At 38.3% G+C, this 26,872-nt stretch overlaps 1 protein-coding gene across 3 annotated transcripts in view; it reads right to left on the bottom strand.

Annotated features, from left to right (window-relative positions):
- PFKP (phosphofructokinase, platelet) overlaps nucleotides 1-22,224 on the bottom strand; it is a 42,775-nt gene extending 20,551 nt beyond the window's left edge. For 2 of the 3 annotated variants that reach the window (XM_018909213.3, XM_009085822.4), the window contains exons 1-8: nucleotides 21,833-22,224; nucleotides 13,947-14,020; nucleotides 7,048-7,125; nucleotides 4,573-4,762; nucleotides 1,923-2,088; nucleotides 1,218-1,262; nucleotides 1,015-1,123; nucleotides 453-548 (exon numbers count right to left, since the gene is read on the bottom strand). In XM_018909213.3, the coding sequence (XP_018764758.1) occupies nucleotides 453-548; nucleotides 1,015-1,123; nucleotides 1,218-1,262; nucleotides 1,923-2,088; nucleotides 4,573-4,762; nucleotides 7,048-7,125; nucleotides 13,947-14,020; nucleotides 21,833-21,917 (843 nt within the window). In that variant the 5' untranslated portion in view covers nucleotides 21,918-22,224. The remainder of the gene's footprint in view (nucleotides 1-452; nucleotides 549-1,014; nucleotides 1,124-1,217; nucleotides 1,263-1,922; nucleotides 2,089-4,572; nucleotides 4,763-7,047; nucleotides 7,126-13,946; nucleotides 14,021-21,832) is intronic. The other variant, XM_009085821.4, reaches the window with a different exon arrangement.
- Nucleotides 22,225-26,872: the final 4,648 nt, after the last annotated feature.

Genomic DNA, 26,872 nt, shown 5'->3' with positions numbered 1-26,872 from the left:
AAGGCAGAAAAATTCAGCTTAAATATTTTCTTAATTTTAAACACCAATGAATTTTTTAGCAAAGCAACCAATTGGACAAGACTTTGTCCACAGCACACAGTATTAGTTCACTGTGAGACAGACCAATATTAAAAATTTTACAAGACATACAAAGTAAAATAGGATTATACAGGTTTGAGCTGATTTCAAACTATCAATGAAGTAATCCATGAAGCAGATGGTTTTGAACTGCTGTGTTATACTACAAGAACAAAAGGTTCCAGTTAAATGCCACTGAAAACATTGACATTTAATTTAACTATGGAATTTTAGATACCAAAGCACAAGCATAAAATACAATGGTGTGATAAACTAACTTAAAGAAACAGATTTACTCTACAGAAATGTTATTGTTAACAATTAGCCCCATCTTATCAACAGAAATCCTGTATAATAGGGATGTTGACACTTACCTCCTTAACCTTCTCTGATGTTATAGGTTTGTTGTGGCAATCAATAGCTCCTTCAGCTACAATAATAATATTCAGCCTTTTCTTTCGTGCACGGTTCTGTAATAAAAATAAAAGCACATTCCTGTAGTTTAAAAAAAAACCCAAGAGCAATTTTCAACATAAATTACTGATTATGATTTCATAATCATTTGCTCTATATTAAGCTGCTAGGATTTAAGGAAACATTTCTTGCATTTGATCACTCATACGTGATGTGTTCTCACACCTTTTATTTTCATACACATCTTTTCATTGATGAAGTAAAATGTCTAACATCAAATTGCTGAGGAAATGTACACATACTGCTTATATAGATATAATTTTATGCAACTCCCAGGGTGGGTCATATGATTCCTCAAAACAATCACAGAGTGCAAGAAAAGAAATGTTCAAGATCACAGAGAACTTTATGTGACACCAAAACCAAAGATTTGCCTAAAGTCCCGATCACACTTTTTAATCACTGTTTTCAAATAAACATCCACAAAGACATCAGGGAATCTCAAACACATTAACAAATTACCTCTGAAAGCTTCACACACATTGTATCTTCCCAACCTTCTTCTGGTGGGTATTCAGGAATAAACACCCAATCTGCACCACAGGCTAAGGCACTAACCAGAGCTAGATAGCTAAAAAATAGAACAAATTATTAGACTTTTATGGTTCAGATTTCTTTCATAATTGTACCTGTACAATTCACAAAATGCTGAAGACAATACATACCCACAGTGTCTCCCCATAACCTCCAGAACAAATGTCCTCTGATGGCTGTCAAATAAGAAAACAAATTAACTGAATCAAGTATCATGAAACGGCTTGTGTTTACTATGATAACTGAATTCAGAATTCCTTAGCAAAACAGAAAAACATTAGGAAAACAAAATCATTTTCATATGAAATAATATATTTAAAATTCAGTATCTTCCAATGCGTAATTCATTTTCACTACTTTCTTGCAAAACATGTATGGGCAGCTATGAGAGAAGATATAAAGCCTTATTTGAAATGTAAATGAAGCAGACCCATAGTTAAGAGCTGTAATGGTATAGTTGTATTTAAAAAAAAATAAATTTAATTGCTTCATTCTTACTGAAATAAAGCTTATATAAGACAGATGCTATTTTTGTACAATTCACCGTGTGTCTGGATCTTCTCTAACAGACTATGTCTGAAAAAGACTAAAAACATTGAAACCAAGTCTGCCCCTAAGGCTGATGCAGTCTCTATGATTGCATACTTGAAGCGCTGCCATGACAGGAATGATGAAAAAGCAGTTAGTAAGAAAAAAAGAAACCAAGACATTTGAAACATGCGGCCAAAAAGAAATTTTATTTTCCCCACCTACCTAACCTCTATTTAAAATGAACTTAAACAAAAGCATAAACATGTGTGTATTTGTTATCAGTCTCTATAATATGCTCAATTTACCTCTGAGCAGTGGTCATGATGGCATCCACAACTTCAATTATTCTGTGCAGAGCTGAGTCAGTACCTATGGTCATATCAGTGCCACAGAAGTCATTGTCTATGGATCCAACCATTCCCACAATGTTAAGGTAAGCATATTTCTTAACAGCCTCTGCATCAATCTTTCCTGTAAAGAAGTATTCAGAGAAAGAACTGTAAGACTACAAAAAAAAATTAAGACGTATTGCTTGGGTGCTCTACTTTTATAAACTAAACATATCTAAACATTAAATAATGTTTAGATATTTTAGGTAACAATGTTAGTCAAAACTACAAACAAAAGCCAGTCAAACATCCAAACAAAAGAATCCTGCACGGAACTCCTTACAGTAAGGAAGGAAATAAGAGCTTTTCAGTCCATCTCAAAGTGTCAAATAATTATCAAGTTTTGTAACCAACCTTAAAATTGATGGTTTTAAATTAAAACAGTATCCTTCAAACTGTAGTCTCAGTGTAGAACATGCAATGAAGAAGCAAAAGGATGCAAACTGGATGTGATTATGGGCATATGTAAACAGTAAGAAACCAGCATCCAACTTTTGAAGACTTCTCTTTTGCAACACTGAAAGGCTCTGATTTCATGATTAATAAGCAAACAGAACAGAAAACTCCTATTCTATGTCTTAGCAGTGTCTCCCAAGACAGCAATGAAAATGCTGCATCATCCAAGAGTTCTAAAGGATCTCAAGGATGAAACACCTTAGCTGCTTAAGCACTTAAAACTACCTTAGTATCTGTGGATGGGATGGTAGCAAATATAATGCCAAATTTTTATTATGAGATTCAAGAACTATGGATCAGTGTGTTTAATGTCTACATTAGAGAAAAACAGCAGAAACCATAATGAAAAAATATAACTAATGTCCATGAAGTTAAATATAACATTGTGAAGAAGATCAAAATGTTTTCTATGAATGTATACCAAGCATTACAAACCTCTTCTAGAGTTCCAAATGTGACTTAATATCTGATTGACATATTCTACTTAGATTTCTAAAAAGCCATTGACAAAGTCTTTTGCCAAAGGATTTTGAGGAAACTAAGCAGTCACTGTACAAGACAGAAGGCTTTTCATAGAGTAAATAATGTGAAACAGAGGGTAAAAAATAGGAGGCAGAGGGCAGTGGTAAACACGAATTCTTGTATCTTAGGAAGGTAACCAATGGAGTTCTACAAGGATCTGCGCTGTTCAACACACTCAGCAATAACCTGGAAAAGGGAACGAGCAGCAAAGTGCCGAAGTTCACTGATAAAACTGAATTACTTGGATCTAAACGTATGGCATGTTTGAGAAGAAATGAAGACTAGCAAGACACAGTGAGCAGTAAAGTATCAGATGGAATTCATTGCATATAAATGTAAACTAAGACACATGAAAAAATGTACCCTAACATCACAAACAAAATAACACTATTTCCAGCATAATATAAAAATGCTGTTTTCATTAATAAATCAGCTTCAATGCTCAATAGCAGTAAAAAAAAATCAAAATATTAGAAAATATTAAGAAAATAATAGAGAACAAAACAAAGATCATTATACTACTGTGTAGATCCATGGTTTGCCCTCATCTTGAATACTGGGTGCAGTTGTGGTCCTCCCCACCTCAAAACAGGGTAGAACTGGAAAAGGTTCAGAGAAGGGCAACAAAGATGATCAAAGATATAGAACTTACATATAAGGAACAACTAAGCAAACTAGGATTCTTCCATCTAGAAAAAGAGATGATGAAGGGAAAATAAGACAGCTGTAAAATCTTAAGTGGCATGCAGAGAGGAAGCAGGCTTGATCATTCATGGTTTATTCTAACACAGAAACTATGGATATCAAATGAACTAGAAGCCAGCAGGATCAAAATAAACAGAAGAAGATTCTTCACTATCTTCATTATTCAGTGAAGCTGCAGAACTCCTTGCTACACAATGTTTTCAGCAAAATTCTCTATGCTTTCAAGTAGACTGTATACATTCATGAAAGAGAAATTCATTAAGGACTGCTAACAGCGTCTGGTTCAGGAAGCTCTGAAGACAGAAATGGGTGGAACATATCAGAGTTTTTATGTATTATGAGTAACACATAGCATCAACACAGCATTATTTTAATCATTACTCTTCTCTATACATTCTCCTGGATGCTATCAGTACAACTACTGGGCTGGCTGTACTTCTATCAACAGCCACTTAATGTTCTGATCTTAAAGAAATAAAGACATACAGAAAAGAAAGCATCGTAATTTAATAACATACAAATGTGTAGCTTGTTGTAGGAAATGAATTACCACCTCAGATTGGATATGAGGGCATAGGCCTTTTCAAGCAAAAGGTAAGAAGTTCAGATCCTAAAAACGATTCATAATAGAGGACAAAAGCCATACATACTGTCAACCAGTAACTTATTTGGACTTTTTTGGACCTCTATGATACACACGAGTGGATGTACAGAAACCAAAAGCTATTATTTTATGGAGAACCACAAGATTTCCTAGAATGAATACATTTGATTTTTAAACTTTAGATGTACCCTCTAGATACAGTCTGCAAACCTGCAGTTAGGGTTCATAACTTCCCTGCAGAGTGGAGGGGAAGTCTAGGGGGCCTGAAGGCACACTGACCTTTCTGTGCCAGCTCTTCCAGCAGCCCACTCCACTCCTCCCGGAAGAGGTTGGCACCAGTCAAGCTGCCGTCGCCGCCGATCACGCAGAGGTTGGTGATGCCTCTCTGCACCAGGTTGCAGGCAGCCTGCAGGCGGCCCTCGCGCGTGCGGAAGGATTTGCAGCGCGCGCTGCCGATCACCGTGCCTCCCTAGGAGAGGGAAGAAAAGCACTTTGAGTCAGTGATCCAGTACATTGCTGTACATTTCTAGGATGGATTAGAAGAGATGAGATGAGTTTCGAAACTCAGAGATGAGTTTTGTAGCATAACCTCCGTCTTTTAATTTTACAATGAAGTGAGGTAATGATATACAAATTATCAAACCTGCGGGACTTTATGTCCAAGAACAGATACATACACACACAAGGAAAAAAAAAAGAAACCACTCAAAAATGACTGGTAAAGAGCTACTCTGAAGGAAAATGTTAAATTACATTGGATTAATTTTAGCAGTATTAAACTAAATAGGTTGCTACTTATATTTAAACTTATATTTAAGAGTAAAAGTGAAATATTAACTAGTTAAGTATTTACATTATTTTGCCTCAGTGGGGTATTTTTTCCCCTAATATCACAAGATACATAGACAATAAGAGAAAAAATGTATCCCTGAAATTAAAAATTAGCATCCATTTTCATTCCACACAATTACGGAAATAAATGCCTTTAATTCCTTATAGATCAGACTAATCCTACATTTCCTTTTTTATTGATTATCTGCTGCATTTATTAATATGAATTAAAAAGCTTCTTTTGGAAACAGTGGTATTTTTAAAAATAACTGAACTGCCCTGTCACTGAAAACTGCTGGGTGTCTTGCTGGACACACGTCATTTACACATCTTTTGTGTTTATGTTGTTCAGTCACTCAAGAAGTTTAATTTTTGCCTTATTTATTATCACAGTAGAAAGTAGTATCAATTAAGATTGAAAAAACTATTTTTTTTTTCCCTGCAAGTAAGTCTGGAGATGATTACATCATTTTTGCATAAACATTCCTTTCACTTTAACTTGCAGTAAATCTGTCACATCCATCTAGATTTGAACTTCAAATCTGTAGTGGCTGTACTGACACAATTCACCCTATCAATAGATGTTTCAGCTCTTGGGCCAGTTTGCCATCTGTGTTGCATAGCTAGTAGTGGAAAGAAAAAAGAAAGTGGAATAAAATTCAGCAGTCTCCAGACAAAAAGGTAGATGTGTACACACAGAGATGCTAAAAAAAAAACCAGAACTAAAAAATGTCTCTAAAACTAGGTATTTTCATACTTAGAAGAAAACAGCTGCAAAAGGAAAAGAAACTGTACTTCAAACAAAGTGTTACTTGTTCTGAATAAACAGAAATATATAATGGGCTGCAAAACCTTTCTCATCAAAACAACTCAACACATTCTGTAAGATACATGCTGAGGTTCATTGTTGGTCTGTTGAAGTAATTCAGCAATAAAGCTCAGAAAGATGTTTTTCCTTTACACTACCCATACACAGGAGCCTACATCCTGCTCCTGCCTATGCTCTTGTGTAGCTTGGCCAAGAGAACTCAATTTTCCTGTCATCGTAAGATACATCTGGATGATGCTCTTAGTCATATTGTTTAGCTTTAGGACTCCAATGATCCTTATGGGTCCCTGTTAACTTGATATATTCCATGATTCTACTTACAGATTCTGCAAGATAGACATGGGGGAAAAAAAGAAGAAAAGAAAAACAATCAAAGACAGGGGACAAAATCCTTCACAGTACTCCAGGGCATTGGTTTAAAAAAAAAATTGTCTCTGCTAACTGTCTAATGTTCATTAACTTTACAAAAAACTCCAAAGAAACCCACGCTTCACCTGGAGGTAGTTTTCAGAAAGCTTGGCAAGCAGTAAGGCCTCTTCGCCAAACATAGCACCTGCTCTGGAAGAGGCAACAACATGACCATGCTGAGCAAAAGCTGAGGAGATCCAAATGGCTGCACTGCAGAATGTTGTAATAAAAATGTACAAAGTCATTGGCAGTATCTGAGCTCTGCAGAACTGCACTGTAATTACATCCGTTACTATAATTCTAAATCCACTTACACAGAAAGAAAACACGGTTTCGCAAGAAATTAATTGCCTTACAAAACACAGCTGTTTCATGTTTTGGCCCTATAATGTCTTTTTTATTAAATATAGACTTGCCAATATGGCTTTAGGAGGCTAATGACATGTGACGTTGCAAATCTAGAACAAAGGTTTTCAAGATTATTTCTGGGCTCCAAATTCAAGACCACACCAAGATCTTTAGCAAGAGACACTGCAGAAATCAGGCTCTGCTGGAAGTGGTACATGCTGGTCACTCAGTCATCACACAGTCCAAATACATAACTCCAGGGGTTGCCTGGATCTAGAATTTTGGCTCTTGTTTGAATTTAGAGGTTTTGAGTCCCACCCTCACCCCTTAGCACTTACCACTTGCAGGATACTCGAAACACTTTCCCATGAAACTTCTACAATATTATCACCTCCATCAACCATTCCCTGGTAACCCTGTAAAAGAGAGAGTATTTCATAAGTCTGATTTTAAAAACTACATCAAATTTCCACTACAGTAATACTCACTTTGTGCACTTTAATAAATCTTTAATTAAAAACACTGAATTTAAAAATACTCAAATTAAACAATATTCAAGAAGACATCACTGCTTCTTTTATGGGGGGAAAAAGCAAAACAAACCCTCTTCCTAAAGGATCAGTTTCAAAAACAATGTTAAGATAAGGTAATACTTCACAGAGATTACACAGCTATAAAACTACAATGGTAATGTGCTTCTCCTTTAAGAATTTTTTTTTTTCAAAAAATCTACAAAGAACTTTGAAATGCATTATAAAATATGTCCTTAAAAGCATAACCTCAGCCTGGGGCCATGAACTTAGGAAATCTTCGTAACACATTGTACATTTTTCCCCCTAGTGCTGGTAATAAGCAAAACAAGATAAAGAGCAATAACCAGAATTTTTTCATGAAAGAACAGGAAATCAGATGACACAACCTTTCTTCTTTTTTTTTTTTTGAGGCAGTCACACAATACATAAAAGACATTAATAGGAAAAAAATATAATTTTTAGTGATGCATTTAAGAAATTCCTAATATCTTAACTTAAATGGTCTTCTAAAAACAATGCATGCTGTAATATGAGAAGAACTACACTTATCTGAAAGAAGGAAAACTACCCAGAAAGCAGCTAAAGTGTTTGGCCTGGCTTTGTTTTATTACCTCTCTACAAAAATACTAGCAGAATAGCAATTGAAGATTCTTTTCCATTAGGTGATATTGTGAACATTAAGAAAAAAAAAAACCACAAAACAATAAATTAAAAGAAGAAAAAAAAAAAAAAGAAAAAGCAGCAAAGTTGTAAATTTGGAAAACCCTAACTGACAAGACACCAGAATAAAACTGGAATTACCACTCAACTTTTGGACATCTGTTTAAACCCACAGGGAAAATCATAACATGTTAAAGAAAATAAAAGAAAAACTACTAAAGAAAAATAACCATGACAATGTTTATATCTCCATTTATAAATTTTGTGTACATATTCCCCACATCAAGGAACAATTAGTTAACATCTTTTCTCTGCGCAGTTTTTTTTTTCAATAAGTCAGGAACTAGAAAAAGAAGGGAGTTCAGAAAACAGAAAAACTGACATTATAAACTAGAAAAATTTAATTTGGCACAATTCAGGGTATATACAGAATTTACTCAATAAGCAGTAACTTGGAAACATACTAAGCCTAAAGTGGCTTAGTATTCATATAATATATACGACTTTTTATGTCAAACTTTGAGTCCTCACCAGCACGAGAAAATAAGAATGTAAAGATAACCTGGACACAGCAAAAGTACCAGCTGCTCAATTAGGCATTTCAGGATTCCAGTACAGATTCCAAGGGGAAAGCATGAAAGTTTCTGCTCAGTGAGACTTGACTGATTAATTTAGAGACAATATGATAAAGCAATAGCAAAAAATATCCAGATGGAAAACTACTTATGTCTCAAATTTCTGCCATCCTAAAGACCTTTCCAATATCTTGTGCACTCCCCAGATAACTTTGACATGCATCTAATGTATACACACAGAATGGCGTGGGCTGAACAGGACCTTAAAAAATCACCACCTTCCAGTTCCCCAGCCATCAGCAGGGACATCTCCCACTAGACCAGGCTGCTCAATGCCCCATCCAACCTGGCCTGGAGCACTGCCAGGGTTGGGGCATCCACTTCTCCTCTGGGAAACCTGCTCCAGTGACTCACCACTCCCACAGTAAAGAATTCCCTCCACATAGATTTCCACTCTTTCAGTTTTTTCCCTACATTTCCACTCTTTCAGTTTGCCCCCATTACTCCTTGTCCCATGACTACAGTTCCTAGTGAACTATATTCCCAGTTCCCTTGTGGGGCCCCTACATACAGGACATACTATTTCTGTGTTAATGTACACACACACAATGACTTGAACAGCTAAGCCATTATTTACACGATTTGTTAAAATTAGAGCAAAGTGGAAAAGGAATAATACTTCATCTACAGCAACTTAAAAAAAATTCTCCCTCAGATAAAGTGCAAAGATCATCAGAAAGAAACATTACAGTAGATACAACTAAGCTTGATGATGGCTAGTAAGTTACTAAGTTCATTCATCCCCAGCTTTGCTTGTTTGCTTTTTTTTTTTAAACATAGAACTCAATGTTCCTTATATCATTCAGTAATGGAGTGAAAGCTTTTCCTCTAAGTATTTCTACTGACAACTACAATAACTCAAGAGATCAACTGGCAGTAAATAGTGTAATGTTGCATCTTAATTCAGTTTGTAACACTGACTACAGTAAGCTGCACTGAGAGCTGACAAAAATTTGTCCAGTACATGTGTGCTCAAGTCATTCACCTTTCACTTTAACTTGAGAGGAAAAACAAAAGTGCATCCAAAGAAGTATTACATATAAGAAATATATACATAAATAACACTGATGGAATAAAATTCCCAATTTTCAGATTAACAAATCTAAAACACAGAGAAAAGCAAAGAGATAAAATAGTAGATTGAGTTGTCTGTAAGACATGAAACACCTTAGAGCTAGGCTAAGGATGAGCTATGACCCATTCCTGCACCATGTTTCTTTGAAATAGAAGGAATTTGTGCATTTTGATCAGGAGTTCATCTTTGTGCAGACAAATGAGAACTGAGGATATATTAACAATTCCTCCCACTACAAGGTAAGGGCAGGGAACCTTTGGAATATTGATCTGTTTGAACTGTTACATAAACTTTTCCTAATTCAGTTGTCTGCAAAGTATGTATATGCTACCTCTGAATAAAGTAGCATAGACAGAACAGTGACATTGTTTTCCACACCACTAAAAGATACAAGCTATAGAATTAGAACAGCTTTTTTAAAAAGCCATTGGGGAAAAAATTAATACTAATTACAACTGAGTATAAATGATGATGATTTTCATATATTGTTTTAGTTAGATAAACACTGATGAGGACTGGACAATGTATGTTTGAAGGTTTACCACTGCTCCAATTGTATGGTTACTGAAAATCGCTGGCAGATGTGACTACAGACCTTAACATGAGGGTGGGAATATGTCAATTTATATTAAAAAAGTAAATTCTTACTTAGATCCTAAAAATATAGGTGCTTAGGTACTGAGACACTAAAACTGTCGGGCAAGAATGGAAAAATGAACTGTCAAAAATACTGCCCACAGTGTGTGAAGATCAGCTCCATTTTATGTTTAATCCTTCATATACCCAAAACCTAAATATTCAAAGAAGAAGAAGAAGAAATCTCTGTGGGTCCAATGCTCACAGGGTACATTCACACACACTGCAACTCCAGGACAGCATGGCAGGACCAAACATGACTTCCAGCCTGAACCCTGAAGACAAAAGCTTTTGAAAAAGAACAATAAACTTTTGATGTGTTACACGCGAGACATTTGGGGCTTTAACAGTTTCGTGAATGAACTACCTGAGGATTCTTAGCCATTGCTCAACAACATAAAATAATATTGCCACTGAGAGCACAAACCCCCACAGAAAAGACATGAAGTTTGCCTCACAGAGATCCATGACTGCTGTACCACTGCACTCCCAATGCTGGCCTCTTGAGAAAAAGACTCTTAATCAAGATGCAGAATCTAAAAGCTCCACAGCTTAGTAGCAAGAGCATGCATCCACTGGGAACTATGTGCTCCAATCCTGGAAAAGGGGCAGGTTATTTGTATAAATGCTTAAGACCTCAAGATTCTAAAATTGAGCTGCCATAAATGAGAGGCATCATTTGTTGTTCCCATTCTCAATTAAAAAGGAAAAACAAGACAAAACAAAAATTAACCTGACTTTAATAGTTTCTGATTAGTAAAAACAAACTAGGTCCCTAGAACAGCCTGATACTCTACACATACTTCCAGCTCCTAGATTTCCATAGGAGAATTATCCTGAAATTAATCCATGGGTATTCAAATTTTAATTCAGACTGGAGTGGATTTGAGGAATAATGAGATGACAGTCAAGAAGGATAACTACAGACTAAAATAAAATATTAAAAAATACAAAACTGTGATGCTAGCAGAACTTTATAGATTTGCAAATAATAGCAAAATTTTGAATTGTGCTAACTTCAGTGAATTAAGAAACACAGGGGTTTTTAAATTTTACAGCTAAAATTTCACAGGTTTTATATAAACTATAAAAAAGATACATAACAAATAATAGCTTTTATATAAATTATCTTCTAGTTTTCATTTTCACATGAGTTTATTCTTTTTTCCCTTTTGGGACTTGAAGTCCGAATAGGCCATGAAGTCCAGTATGTAACTGTTTCTTTCTTTGGGCTTTCATAAAGCCAATTTTAAAAAGGTTATAAAATTACTTAGATCTTATTCATTACCAATTTTAATTCATTTATCTTAGTAATCTCTCATAACAAGATGAAGAAAAATGGATTTAGGAAAACAGAGTTACTTTTTTACTTAGGAAAACAGAGTTACTTTTTTACTAGTGCTGGCCACAACTGTAGAAGAGAGACGGTTTGCAGTGCAAAAAAAAGTTCATTTGACAGACACAGCTACAGGAGAAACAGTGTATGATGATTACAGCAAAGTAAGCTTGAAAAGGCTGAGACCTATAACTCAGTTTTTGGATCCAAATAAGAATACTTTTTTTTCTTCTTTTGGATATGGTCACTTCAGGTTTTTCCTTCATTATTTTGGAGCAGCTTCAATACAAATATCATTTTATCCTGACCTAGGTGTTAAAATGCTCAAAATGTAGGCTTAAGATACACTATCCTCTTTGCTTAACACACTCAAGTCACATTCAATAAACTGTAACTCAGAGGGAACACCTTATTAAAAGCATTAAATAACTCAAACTATACCCAAAAACACATCTCCTCTTTATACATCCTTCAAAGGCTTAGAACAGGGAACATTAGTGACAAGTATCAGAAGATTTTTACCTCTATTACACTTGTCACCTTTATCTGTTTCCCATTTCAAAGGGGTAATATTAAACAGCTGTTTCATTCCAATGCTTGCAACTCTGTTTCTCTGAAGTACTTGTAGGCATTGTGAAGGAAAACTGACTTCATATTTCAATTATCACCAGTCAGAGAAGAACAAAGCTTAGTGTTCAGTATGTAACAAAATACAGAACTGAATGGACTAATCTAGAAGCAAGATCTTTTTCAAAGCACATATTTGCAATAAAATGTGCATTTCCTCACAGACCCTGTTGTTACATTGAAGACAGAAGGACAATATATATGGGAAACTAAAAATTCCCAACAATGACTAGTTTTTTTACAATCACTTTTCATTCAGAATTATCCGTGACTTCACACTGGCCAACTCTCCCAAAGGAACATCCTAACTTAAATAGCACTATTTTGATAAATCCAGTCCAGAAAAAACAAATATTCAAATTTCTCTTGAAATTTATCACTCTGTGATACCAAATATGTTTAAAAGGTGAAAAAATACGGCAATTCTTAAGCTTGATTAAAAAATAAATTCAAATCCAAGTTCTGGCCTTAAAGATGCCCAAAACACCCTCTTCTCTTCCAGAGCAGTATCTGACCCATTTCAGTGAGCCTGCAAAACAGCTGAACACTGAAGGAATTCCAGAGATTGGCCATGTAATTAGCACACACTAAGTATTCAGAGCAACTTGCACTAGCACAGTAGTAGGAAAGAATTTTGGAGCACAGTCCTCTGCTTATTTGCATTTCAATATACTTTGCATCTCATTAGTAAATGAGCTATAGCAATAAAAAGACGGAAAAAAATGGATAAACAGCTACTTTTTAAAGATAAATTCTGTATTTACCATGCACAAAACTAAACCAAAAGCATTTTCTAAGCACTTCTATAAATTCTAGAACTCCATATTTTTAAATTAAAGTTACACTTTACTGGGGACCCACCAAGCTTTCTCTCATATAAATTTTTTGTTATGATTTGTAATAAACTCAAACTACTAATGAGACGTACAGGAATTCCATGGGAACAGAATCAATACATTTACTGTTTTGTTTAATCTACAAAAATTGCATAAAAACTGGAAGAGTACTTTACAAGGAAGCCTAACTGCAAAAGTCTTCCCGGAAGACAAATACATGGAACGTCACCTTGGCACTGACAATAAACTTGCCCCATGTTTTTTCTTATTGCATAATTGCTACAGAAATTTACAATATTTCTGCACATACAGTTACAAATTTCAACCACAAAATTCTGATGTCACGACAGACCAATGAGGGTCAAGTTTTTGATGTGGCTTTTTTTTGTTTGTTGGTTGAGTTTCTTCAGTTGCAACCTATAAGCCAGACAAGATGGCACCAGTGCCACAGTACTCTTGATCAAAACCAAGCTGTGCAATCTGTGAAGTGAAGATGAGGATACATCCTTATCATATTCTAGGAAAATGGAGTCAAAGGATTTAACAATCAGCAGTTTAAACAGGTTTAGGAAAATATTTATGAAGTAAAATAAGTGGGGCCAAACATCCAACAAGTGCACAGATATGTAGCTCACTGCAGGGTGACAACTGCTTTCAAGTCTTTGGTGGCACACAAAGAATTCCATATATTTAAGAAATTACTTTTAAATTACATAGTTTAATATACCTTGTGAGATGTAAATTTCCATAAAAATAAAAAGTACTAAATAAAACACACAGTGAAAAGGAATGGCACCTACAACATTTTTTAATTTATACTATTTAGTCTCCATGGTATTTTTACAAAAACTCAAGTTTAGTCAGAAGACAAAATACAGAATGAATGAAACAAAACTAACCTCATAAATAAAATAGACTTTGGCATTTACATAGATTCCCATGCGTACTACAGCGCGCACAGCAGCGTTCATACCTGGGAAGAAAAAGCAAAATCACATTGTTACAGTCATCCAGCACTTTCTGTATAGCAAAAGTATTGTGTCTTGAAAAGAAAGGGAACATTAATTCATTCCTAAAGAAAGACAATGACCAGTATCCATTAAAACAGAAATTTGCTTAATGACAGTGTAACCAGCCTGAGTATGAAGGGTTCAGAATTATTCTTTGTTACAATAATTATGGGAATGCCAGTGTGTGTGTTAATCAGAGATTAAATTGCTGCTGACTGCAAAATAGCACTGTAGAAGTTACAGCTACTGAACAATGAAGTAAATTCATTTTGCAATAATGGTTAGTTTCCAGTCTGAAATGCAAAACATTCAGCAAGCTAAAATTTAGCTTCCTCAAATGAGAAATTATATTTGAATGTTTTTTCTGGGATTTCCAAAATAACACTGGTGTATATACAGCATTTTGTGGGGAGCAGAGCCAAAGGTGACCTGGACAGATGCTCATTTAAAAAGACAAAAGTAGCAGTAAATTTACATAAATAAAACTACATTGACTCATTTGGCAGAAAAATGTCTGAACACCACTTTGGTCCCAAAAATGCAAAGCTCTGATTGGAATTCCCTTCTCACAAGACATCTGACAAACAATAATCCTGGAAAATCTTCCATTTTCCCATGGTCAAACACTTAACCTCCTGAGCAATAGTGAAAGATCCACTGGTCCTTCTACACAGGCCAAATGAATTTCTCTTATAATTCATTCCTTCAGATATTGCATTACCTTACCCATTATTCAGGACCTTTCCAGAACTAATCAACTAATTGCCTCCATACCACCAAAACAGACATAAGAGATCACACAAAGCAAGAAAAGAGAAATAGCTAGGCTACAATGATAATCTTGGCACATCAGTAAAAAACGGATGCAAGAAGGATGACAACCCAAAGTGCTAGGCACCAGCTCTCCAAATCTGCTGCATTTAATATCAAAACAGCCAAGTAGCAGGTAAGCTCTGCAGCTTGACACAGGTGTTAAGTGTTCACCTCTCTGCAGATATAAAAAGCTTGTAACTAGAATATATAAACAACACGTCAAGTCACAAAGATCTAATCCTACAGTATCTACCTTTACTGCAAAAAATATTAAGCTGTAAAAGTCAACCTGTCTAAAGAATCAGGCTGAGTTTTTCTCAAAGATTCATTACTTATGAGCACACCAGAAAGTCCCTGAACTTGCTCAACATGAAACAAAAAAATTAAGTTTGCCAAAACCAAAAAGTTGATTTTGCTGTTTGTGTAGATGTCACTTACACTTAAGGCAAAAATCAGAAGTAACACTGTTTTCACATAAGTTCTGTTTTAGGAAATTGTAGCAAGAATTCTTTCAGCCGAGTCGGCCTTGTGGCATAGCTGGAAAAAGCTTTCCAATGCCAAGACAGCTAAAAGAACAGCTTTAGACAAAGAACTGGATGATGCCAAAGAAAAACAGAGAATCTCATCTGACAGCCTGTAATGAAAAGAAAGTTAGCATGATAAATCTCAGATCAAACAGAGCAAAGTTATCTCCTCAGTGAAACAGTTTTCATAACAAAATTAACACCCCTGAGAGACAAAGACCTTTAACAAACTGACAGCTCATCACAGCACTGCCATTTTCCACAAACAGGAACACTCAGCACAAGGTACTCCTTTCACCAAAGCCCACAGCTTGCTTCTATTAAAGCTCATGTTGTGTGGGAGGCTTTTTTGTTGTTGCTGCTTGGTACGGAGGTTTTTTGGCAGTTCTGTTTTGGCTTTTGGTTTTTTTTTTTTTTTTTTGGAGGGGGATTGTTGTTGTGTGGAAAGTTTGTATATAAATCCTCAATACAGCCATATAATTTCTTACTGAATACCTTTCAGTTTCCATGTTTCTTGCATGAAAAATAGGTAAAATTCACAATTTGCCTGCTCTGTGAAAAGGAAAAAACACAGGAAAAAATATCTGTAATCCCACAGATTATAGACAGACAGCATCTTTCCAGTACTACACTCCAGTTTTATAAATTTAGGTAACCTAAATTTTATTGTTATTTTGTGTTGTATATTTTATTGTTTATTTTTATTTTATTGAGAAAAAGGACTTGGTTGTCTACTGGCAAGCTCCTGGCTTACATTTCAGAAAGGCTGAGGACTCAAGGATATTAGAATTGGATATCTACAAAATACAGTTAACACATTGCAGCTTTAGACTTCTACAGTTTGGCTGTCTTAACTGCAGTAATTTAAGAAAAAGCAAAAAAAAAATCACGAAGCCTCTGTAGCACTGTCTAATAAAATTTCATTATTTGTGGAGTATTTGTGAATTACTGTAATAACCATGAAATGTTATTACGCATGCTTGTTACTTTATAAGAGATTTAGCAAGTTAACTGTGGATTTAGTCCTGAATAATAAATGCAGTTTGATAAACATACAGGATTAGAATAGCAGCTTCAAAAGAAAGCCACAAGTAAAACCAGTATTTTTTTAAATAATATAAGAATTATTTAAAATGTTTCTGAATTACTACTGGCTTTTGCTTTAAAGTCTTGGAAAAAGGGAAATATTTATTTTGTTCTTTTGGACTCAGCAAAGATTAAGTGAAATGCAACTACTTTCAGGGCTTTACATAACATCTGAATTAATTTAAAAGTTGATAATTTATTGTCCTTGATCTTGTTTATTCAATTGTCCTTAAAAGGAGCACTTGGTTTTCATAACAGGGTTACAAACAGTACTGCAGAAATCTTTAAATTATTTCAGAGACTCTCTCTGCCTCCTAAAGAGTACTTCTCTCTTGTGCCTACATCCTGGTCCACGTACATATGCACCACTACAACAGAGGAGGTTCTACATGAGTTTGTGTTTAAGCTAAGTTTGCCTTGCTTTAGTCAGTTAGACATGCCTTTAAATAAATAACTGTAACATAAACCATTCAAAAGCAAAATCAAAACTATGCATCTTGGACAAGCATCAAGAAATACTTAAGTATCACCAATTTTAAAGATAAACATTGGCTTTAACACAGGCTTAATGACTTAGCACATATGTTTCAGTGCTACCCTGAATAAAGATTCAGACTTAAAAGACTATATAGCAAAAATCACAAAGGAAAATGTCTAAACATTACCAAACAGGAAGACTTTATTCAAATATGTAAATGGTTATGTCAGTTAGAGCCTATAATCATCAAAAGAGAAGCAGTCAACTACAAGAACTGAACAAATCAAAACACAACTTGAATTTGCTTCATTTACTTTTAATTACATTACAGATTTTATTGCATGTAATCACAATAATTATTCTACATACATGAAGAAAATATTACAGTTTTCCTGAACACCAACTGTATTAGATCAGAACATTCTACTGCACAAATATAACTGCAGAACATCTAGATGGCAAACGTATCTCCTTCTTAAAAATTAAAATAAAAATCTTAAGAGACCAGTTTCAACCATTGAATCCACTAATTACAGAAGCAGCTTCTCAAAAATACTAAATGCATTGAAATAGTTACATGCATCCATTAATAACTACATTCTTTAATTTTACATACAAATAGTACTTATAATATCATATCTATAGACACATATATATGAATTGCATATACATGTCTATTTGCATGCACTATTCTTAGCTGGAAAAAGTGCCTTTTGGGGGGCTAGAACTCAAAAATTCCTTGTGACTATGTTCCAATCACATACGTGTTAACAAATAAACTCTAATTTGGATGACATAAGAAGAGCATGGGTTGTTTTCATTTGTGACTTTTTTTTTTTTTAATATTTATTTTACTGTATTAGTTGAGAAGCTTATGGTGGAAAAAGAAATTCTGCCACCCAGAGAAGATCAATGCATTTACACTACTATATTAAATATGTCCTCAGCCTGTAATGCTTCAAGAGCAGAAACATGTAAATCTCTGCTTCCACAGTCATGGTCAGTGGTATTCCAAAGCTCTGGAATCCAAAAGGCTTCTTCAGGGTTCCTTTTAAGCTGTTTTTAACCCAGTATTTACTGAAGGAGCTGAGCTTTTTCATTTGCTCAGTGCCAAGATTTCTTCTTCCAATCTATGTCACCAGGAAAAGACTTGTATATCTAGGCTACTAACAAAGCCTTGGAACTTTGGTTTGGCTTTGGTTTGGTTTTCGGGAAGCTTGGAATGCTTTGAACATAGAGATACAAAGCTCTTTATTTCAGCAGGATGGGCTATGATATTCCAGACCATTACATCCCTTACTTATGTTGCCCTCCTCAACACTGAATCCTTGAGTTTATCTGAAAAACAACATGGCCCCCTATTCAAAGACAATGACCTTGAGTCAGTTGGCTGGGCAGCAGCTCCACAGCCACAAGCACATCCTTCTCAGGAGAGCACAATCACCTTCTGTCAGCAGCTTCCCCACGACACTTCCTGCTGCCGAGCCGTACCTACCACGGTCCCGGAATAGGCTCTTGGGAGGCTGTGTGAACGTCAGTGACCTACGGTGGTCAAAACTGTCTGTGGCAGCCACTGGCAACCCACAGAAAATTCAACCCACAGAAAATTCCACCAGTGTACTTCATGTCCTGAAGCAGAATGGTCAGAGAATCCCACAAAGTGAGAAGCGCGACTTATTAAACCCCATTTATTAAACCACCTTCCTGAGCTGCAACCAGTACAACTTAGAAATACTCCAGAAATTGAACCAACCCATAAATATTGAGAATTGATTGTCAGGACTTCTTTTGCCTCTCAAGGTACTTGTGATTACAGTGGAAAGTACATTTTTAGTTCACAATTTAAGAGCTGGTTAGCTGAAGTGATAGACTGTCAAGTTTAGTACTTATACATATTATAAATGTACTAAATAGAGACCTTTTTTTTCCTGTGAAAAAGATCACTGATAAATTATTTAACTCCACAAAGAAAAAACATCCAGTATGACACATATATATTCTACAGTCTTTAAAATTCTACAGGTAGAAAAAAAAGAAAAATGAAACTTTCAAGGGAATAGCACCAATGCAGGGAACTAACTGAAAACTTAACATGCCCTATAAATAAAAAACCTTGTGTAATTTACATAACTCTACTTTTAAATTATTAGAAGTACAAATAACAGGAAAGGGATTAATTTCACCTTAAAATAATTTCACATATATTTTAGTCTATGCTTAGACTTACAGCCCAATCTAAATACTGGCACCTATTAAGATTTTTTGTTTAACGGGTGTTTTTCCTACTCAGTTGTTTGTGAGTTTAGTTTGGATTACAGATATTTTGAAGACTTTTATTGTCTGGCAAATCTAAAACAAAACAAAACAGAAGACTGGAACTTTATTCCTAATACTAGAACTTTTTTGCCTATTTCTGAGTCAGTAGCTTTGCCTCACCTACACTTTGCTTGGACAGATTATTTTCAAATAGCAGCAACAGCAGCATACTTCCTTCTTCATGTACTTCAGGACTTCACTTCTCTCACACATTGACACTCTGTCCTCCAAGGACAAATGACCTTGACAGGGCATGACTCATTCTGTCCCTTGTTTAACTCCTAACCTTCAAATTGACTCGAGGCTGCTTATTTTACACACCTCTGTTGCTACCAAGATAGTAAGGGGTTATGGTTACACACTGTTGTGTGATTCAGGTGAAAACAATCAAGTTCTAAAATGCTGGGAAGGTTATTTCCTTGTTGTTCAAAGTTAGGACAACAATGCTGCCAGTGTAACAGCTTGGAAGGCATCCAGTTTACTTTTTTTGGTCTTTGTGACAACCCCACTCCTTAGACAGTAACTTTCACAGGCTGTTACTTTGGAACTCTCCTCTGTGGCAATCTGCCAGATGTAAAGTCTGGATGTTACCCATGGATTCTGCAAGTCCTTCAAATGCCTTAATTCACACAGTGGCCAGTAAAGATTAGTACTTTATAAAAGGAGATGCATCTGCTGCTGTATTATATAATCTCCAGCCACGCGGAAGCAAGTTGCGGGGCTCAGCCTCTTGCTGAGCACGATACTGCTGCTTCAGGCAGTGCCCTGCCACATTTTAAAATTAAAATGGCGATTTGGCCACCAGACCATTAAGACAGGGATGCTCTGATTCTCAGTTCCTCCTAGAATCATTTAGCAGTGGAACTGATGTTAATGAGAGCAAACTGGATAAAACTTGAACAAGTGTAGCCCCACCGAGGGGTAAGCCATTTAAAAGCATCGATTTATTTTTTCCTCCAGAACTGCAACATTTTCCTCCTCAATGGTAACAAATCCCTTTCATTCCGATTAGAGTTCCGGATGATCCTAGGTAAACCCGGGGGCTCCCCGTTATTCCTGCAGGCAGGGGGAGGGAGGATGCTTCTCCCAGCCCAGATGACGCAAAGAGGCGGAATCTGCAGCGACTCGCAGCGGATCACGTACACACCGGCGGAGGGAGGGAGAGAGGGAGGGAGCGCGGAGACACTGGTCCATGCAAGCTACCACCACATGGACGCGCCGGGAAACCCGGGTAAGGGGAAAGGGGAGGCTGCCCCGGCCGCGGGCTCGTCCCGGCACCTGCCCGTGTAAATTCTGGGGAGAGACTGGTCCCTAAACCACCGAGCTCACGCAGAACGAAAGGAGAGGCTCCCACCCCCCATTCTCTTCACAAACGCGAATGAGTGCCGCTTCTTCTTTAAGTGAAAGTACTCTCGAGACAGTCCCGGCGGAAAAAAAAAAAAGTAAAACAACCGTAAATTAAGAGAAGGTGCTAAAAGCAATTATCATTGATTGAACAACTCTCCTCGTATAAGCAGAGCAAGAGTCCTCTTGAACAGCACGGAGCATTGCGTGCTTGAAATCTTAAGTGAAACTTCAAACTATTACCACAGAATCACAGAATATGCTGAGTTGGAAAGGGCCCGTTACGATATTCTGGTAGGAAAGGGAAACAAAAGTGTAGAAAAAATGGGTTCTTGACTAGGTATATTGTGATCAAGCCTCTTTTCTTTCCCATCCCTCTTAATGTCTGCAGGTCTTTTGTTCGCCCTGTCCTGTAGTAGCTACGACTTCCTCTACACTGAAGTGATTTAAGAAGGCGAGACACGTTTCTAACATACTCCTACGGGGGGAAAGTAAACCACCATCTGAGCGTTCTAAACCACGGGTAGGAACATAAATGTGTTGGTGATGCCAAAACGAAGTGAAAAGCAGATGAGGCGAGGGCTGGCAGAGCCCCAGCAGCTCAGCCAAGCCTCCCACCCGCCGTGCAGGGCAGCACGACCTCCTCCTCCCCCGCTCGCATCAGCCATCCCTCCTCACCCCACCACCTCTCGAGAGAACGAGACATCTTGGTAGTAAAAGTTACTGCAGCGTTTCTACACTCTCCCTTGCCCAGCCTGGGGCAGAGGAAACGTGGAGGAATGGAGAAGGGAAGAAGGGGGGAGAAAGGAAAAAGGGATGTTTGATCCTCAAGCGCCCAGGCCGTGTAAAAATTATTTATCTTTTAAATGCGCTTAGTAGAAAAACCGGGTCGAAGGCCAGCACGGAAAGAGGAACCCGAGCACCACTGCAATCCCCTGTGAACCGCTCCCAAAGCTCTCTCTCCACTCCCTCCATGTGCCGCACCGTGGCTTGCCGACACCAGCCCTGAAGCAGCCCACGCTGTTTCCCCAGGCTCCCGCATGGGCGCCCTGCCAGCCGGGGAGGCCCTTCCTTCCTGCCCCTCACACCGCCCTCGAGGGGCTCCTCGCCCTCTCCTGCTGCTGCCCCACTCCCCACGCTGCCCGCAGCTCCCCCGCGTTCTGCTTCCCCCTCGTCCTCCCCGTGCTCCCGGAGTAAACGGCGTGAGCCGCTACCTTGGGCATCGCCGCCGCTGGTCAGCACCGCGATGGCCTTCCCGGCACCCGAGAGGTTCTCGAAGAACTTGGGCTGGTGATCCATGGCGCTGCGGGAGCGGCACCGGCGGGCGAGGCGGAGCGCGGTCGCTGAGGGAGCCCCTGGCCGCCGGGGTCTACCCCCGCTCCGCTGGACCGAGCGTTCGGCCTCTGCGGGAAAAGAGCCTGAGCAGCCCGGTGTGGGTGTGTGGTTACCGACAGGTAAATCTCTGCAGAAAACCTGAGGGAAGGGGCAAGACTGTGTGCAAAAGCCCGGGAAAAAAAAAAACCAAGCGCGCAGGGCAGCAGCTCTTAAGCTCCTCTCACCCGCCGCCCCCCGCTCTGCCCCGCCGCCGCGCCCTCCCCACGCGCCGCTGACAGCGCGGCGCGGCCCCGCCCCCTCAGCCCTGCTGGAGCGGCGCTGACGGGCGGGCGGCGCGGCCAATGAGCGGCCGAGCTGGCGCCTCGAGCGCGGCGGGCGGGGCGGGGGCTCTCGCGGGGCGCGGGCAGGTGGGAGGGGGCGGTGGCGCGGCCCCAGCGGGGCGGGAATCCCGGCGCCGCCTCCCCGCCTTCCTTCCCCTTCCCCCTCTCCTTGCCGGCGCCCGAGGTGGGGGCGATGCGGGAACATGGCTGGCGCCTTGGCACGGCGGCAGAGCGGGGGAGGGAGTTGTGTTGGCTAGAGCTGGCTCATCCTCCCCGCAGTAGCGGCTGAGGAACGCCGCGTGTCTTCGTCGCGCCTGCGTCTCCCCTGGGCAGCCCCTTCAGCGGAGGCTCTCCGGCGGCTTCCCGTCGCCCTCACGGCTCTGCCGGATGCTCGAGGGGGGAATTCGCTTCCAGCGTGTCGGTTCCTCACAGCCCGATGCCTCCGGGGCGGCTCGGGCTCGCTGGCCCTCACGGCTGCTGCTCGGAATGCTCCGGCAGGGAGCGGAGAGAGCGGCTCATTCCCGCTGGGAATGCGGTACAGACGGACAGACGGTTCCTGTCCGCCTCTGGCAGGGTCCGTGTCACGAGGGCGGGCAGGGACACCCTGAGGCCCCGAGCTCTGCTCTTCTGGCCTCTCATCCTCAGGTGTGTCTTCCCGCTGAGGCTTCTCAGCCCCGCAGTGGGCGTTCAGGCGCCGGTAGGAACAGGAGTTGTGTGAGTATTAGCGGCTGAGACAGGGTTTGAGTCAGAGAGCAACAGAGGCAAAGCAGCTCGGAGGAATTGCTCTGGGTGGGAATCGCAATCTTCCTGCCTTTCTTTTCGTTCTCCTGTTATGCACTGATGCTTTTGCTTGGGGAGTGGTTAGTACTAAGTAGTACTACTTAAGTGCCCTCTTAAACTCTCTGTCTTGTAACACCACGCTGGCAGAATAATTCTCTTGATCATAGCAGCGTGCGTAGTCACAGAAACATTAAAAGCGCCGAGTTTTGGTAATTTAAGCAAATAAAGCTGTATTACCCTCTATACGGTTGTTTGTGGTACTTTGCATAAGTAAAAGTATTTGCGAAATCGGGCTGACTTACTTGCACGAAATAATAAAGCAAGGCAGGGAGAGAGTCAGGAACAGCATCAAAATGCTGACTCTAGTTTTATATTTTAATTGCTGTGTTAATTACTGGTTTTATTCAACGTCTTCATCACATCACAGACAACTCACATCGTAAAAATACACGTGCTCATCCTGTCAGCTTTCACACAGACACAAGTGGAAGTACAGTCATTTGAGTAGTTCAGTCAAAATTACTCAGAGATAAGTGTTTGAAGCCATACCTGAAAATGGATATTTATACCTAGTGTGTGGGCTGCTCACATCTGCAAATCTACACTGAGAATATAATGAGTGTGATTTGACAACAGAAACGATCCATTGATAAATAGATTGCATACCATGAACATTAATATCTCTATAGGGAAATTGCTATATTCTTTCCTGAATTTGACGTCTTGAGTCACAGATAAAGGTGAACTTCTGTTATGTGTAAACATCCACAAAGTCACGCCACGTTCAAAAGATTTTGGTTTGATTTGAAATCACATTATTTTATTTGAGAATAGCTCTGCAAAAGCTGAATTGAGGTCTTTAAGTGATTCAGGGCTTGATCCAAAACCTGTAAAATCAAGAAGATCTTTTGCTGATAGAAGCTATTATGACTATTTTAGCACCATGGACCAAGGACCACTGTCATCTCAGGAGCACTTTGACAAAGACAACAACTTCTTGCTGCTTGTGTTTACTTGGTGCAGCTATTTCTAAAAAATGGCTATTCACTGTAGCTAAAGCATTCACACTTTGTCTGGAAGTAGACATATCCCCCTTGTTTCCCAATACAACCTCGATGCTAAGGAGCTCCTATTTTCTGAAAGCATTTTTTTTCTTCAATCGCTCTATTGTACACATAAACTTGTAAGTGATTAATTTTTTCTCCCTCGTGTAACAAGTAATCTGCCAGTGTTTTCATCATTTATTATAGCTACTCCTTGTTCTTCAGCAGAGCTGTCGGGGAAAATTGTGTTTTGGCTGTGTTGAGTTTTTAGAGGTGGGAGGAGAGGAAAGGATTTGAAACTGTTCATGAGGCTGTCTTGATATACTTAAATATCTTCCAGCAATACAATTGCCTATAATCTTAAGAGTGAGTGGCTGCCTGGCTCAAGTGTTGAAGATTGTTGGGGAAAACAGTGTTAGCTTTGTGGGACATTGTTAATGCTGTTAGGTACACATGTATAAATCATACTGACACTAAGAGAATAGGCTCTGTTCAGATATGCAAACTGATAAACTGTGTATCTGAATAAAGCCTCAGCAGGTCATTTGCACACTACATTAGGTGCTGTAATTGTCCTGTTACTGTAATACTAAATGGAACCAGTTTACCTGGAATAGGGAGGGGACAGGTGAGTTTGTTCTCAGATACTGACCATTGCAGGTGGTCTGGTGCATCCTTTTCACATTGCCTGTTTATTCTCTGTGCCATATAGGTCAAACATCTTTGAATCTTATCATGACCTAAAAAATCCTGATTGACACTTTAACATACTTTGGGTTACTACCCACATCCCCTTGCTACACCAGCATCATTACAGGTGCTTTAAACTGTACAGTAGTTCATCTTCTGGGTGTGATACCACAGTACCACATTCAGCACAGCATTTTCCAATGAAATCAGGTTCACCTGGGAAGAACAAGTTATGCGCAAAGAGAATGAGATTACAGCATGAACACCAAAACTGAATGAATGGATTTCCAGCCAGCTGAAACAGTTTTCTACAGCTAGACCTTTCTTGGGTGTAGATTCTCTGGCATCTGTGGTACATGAGCCCACACTTCAAAGTTTGTCTGAGGTGCTTGGAGGAGTTGTTTCTTCTGCTCAGCTGTCTTTTTTTCATGAGACTTAGGAATCATAAAGACAAATAAATTCTGCATATTGAACCTTTTAGTATTATTAAAAACCAGGCAGAGAACAGAAAATGAGATGGAAAAATTTACAGAAATTCTGGCATTTTAAAATTATGCAGGCTAGTATTGGAAAGCACAGATAAGCATGAAAATAAGGAACTAATAAGTCATTTAGGTATCATTTCTGAGCAGATGGTGACAGTGATTTCTTTAAGAGAACTGACTGGTTTTTTTCATAATACTCCCCTACTTCCCGTATGACAATATTTCCTGGTCCTACATGTCAGCTACAGAGGATTTTTTAATTGTTTTCAGTGAGGAATGACAAAACATCACCATATATTCATCATGAAGGAAAATTATGTATTGAACATGAGCTACAACTTTTTTCTTGAATGTCAAATGGGTGTTGCTTTGAATTTGCCATAACTGATTCTTCAGTTGAAAGATTAGGTACAAATTTAATACAAGGCATTAAGTTAATTCCCACTGAAATAAAAGTACAAGAGTTTTTAATGGTACTTTAATCTGGCCTTCTGTAAATGAAAAGCACAAATTTAATTCCTATGTTTACTTAATTAAAACTGTTCTTAATTAAAATAAAAAAGACAATGATTGAACAGTATTTTGTAGAAGTAATTTCTTCTGCTCTGTTTTTATCTTGGAATCTAAATGTAAAACATGATAAATCAGTAGCAAATTAATTCCTAGCCAAACATTTTGAATGGGAATGTTGTTACATAGCTTTAAAACCAAAATCTATTGTTCAGCTTATAGTAGTTTTGAAGCCTCCAGGGTTTTATGGAAAATGTTCTGTAAGTGGCTATATGGAAATATGTCAGTATGGTCTTTAGGCTTGATATTATTTGTTCTCCGGTAAATTAATGTATGATTTCTTAAATGACACATACACATTTTTAATTTGTGCCCAACAGGTTCATTATGTGTCTCTGTTTTTCCTTCCTCCTGCTGCCAGCTCCTAAATTTACTGCTTAATGCTACCATCAAACAACATGCTACATATGTCTAGGTTATCTAACTTTCAAACTTTGATTATTGGGAAAAAAACCCAACCAAGTTCTAAACCCCTAAAACCTCATCTTTCTGTGGTTTGATGTGACCTGGAGTCCACTTCTTAATTGAAAAGTGCATTCTTCTTTGTGTTTTATTAGGTAGGAAAATTCACAACTGAACTTAATACCACCCAAAATTATTGCAGACCAAAGAGGATCTATGTTACTGTGAAAGATACATGGTGTAAGAAACACTCTTTTTGGAAAAATTGAGCCATGCTAGTCATACATGCATCATAATTGCTCAGAGGTTTAAAAATCCTTAGAAACAGGAAAAAAAAAAAAAAAACAACTGCCCAACACTTCAATAAGAGGAAACATTGTGCTAATTAGTCAATTAATCAATCATACAATTGACTAAGCTATTTCTCCAGGTTTGGGGAGAAGAACATGAAAGCCTTTCTCACCTAGAAAACTTCCACAGTGAGCCATCATTTGGCATCACAGGATAATTTGCAAACTTGCTGTAGTATGAGCCACAGAAGGTAAATGTCTCATTGGGAAATGGGTAGGGCCATGTATACATGTTCATAATCTGCATTTAAAGGATATAGACTATTCATGTGTCCTCAG

The sequence above is a fragment of the Serinus canaria genome, chromosome 2 (assembly GCF_022539315.1).
Source record: "Serinus canaria isolate serCan28SL12 chromosome 2, serCan2020, whole genome shotgun sequence".
NCBI classification, from domain to species: domain Eukaryota; kingdom Metazoa; phylum Chordata; class Aves; order Passeriformes; family Fringillidae; genus Serinus; species Serinus canaria.
This window is presented reverse-complemented; position numbering and strand designations above follow the sequence as displayed.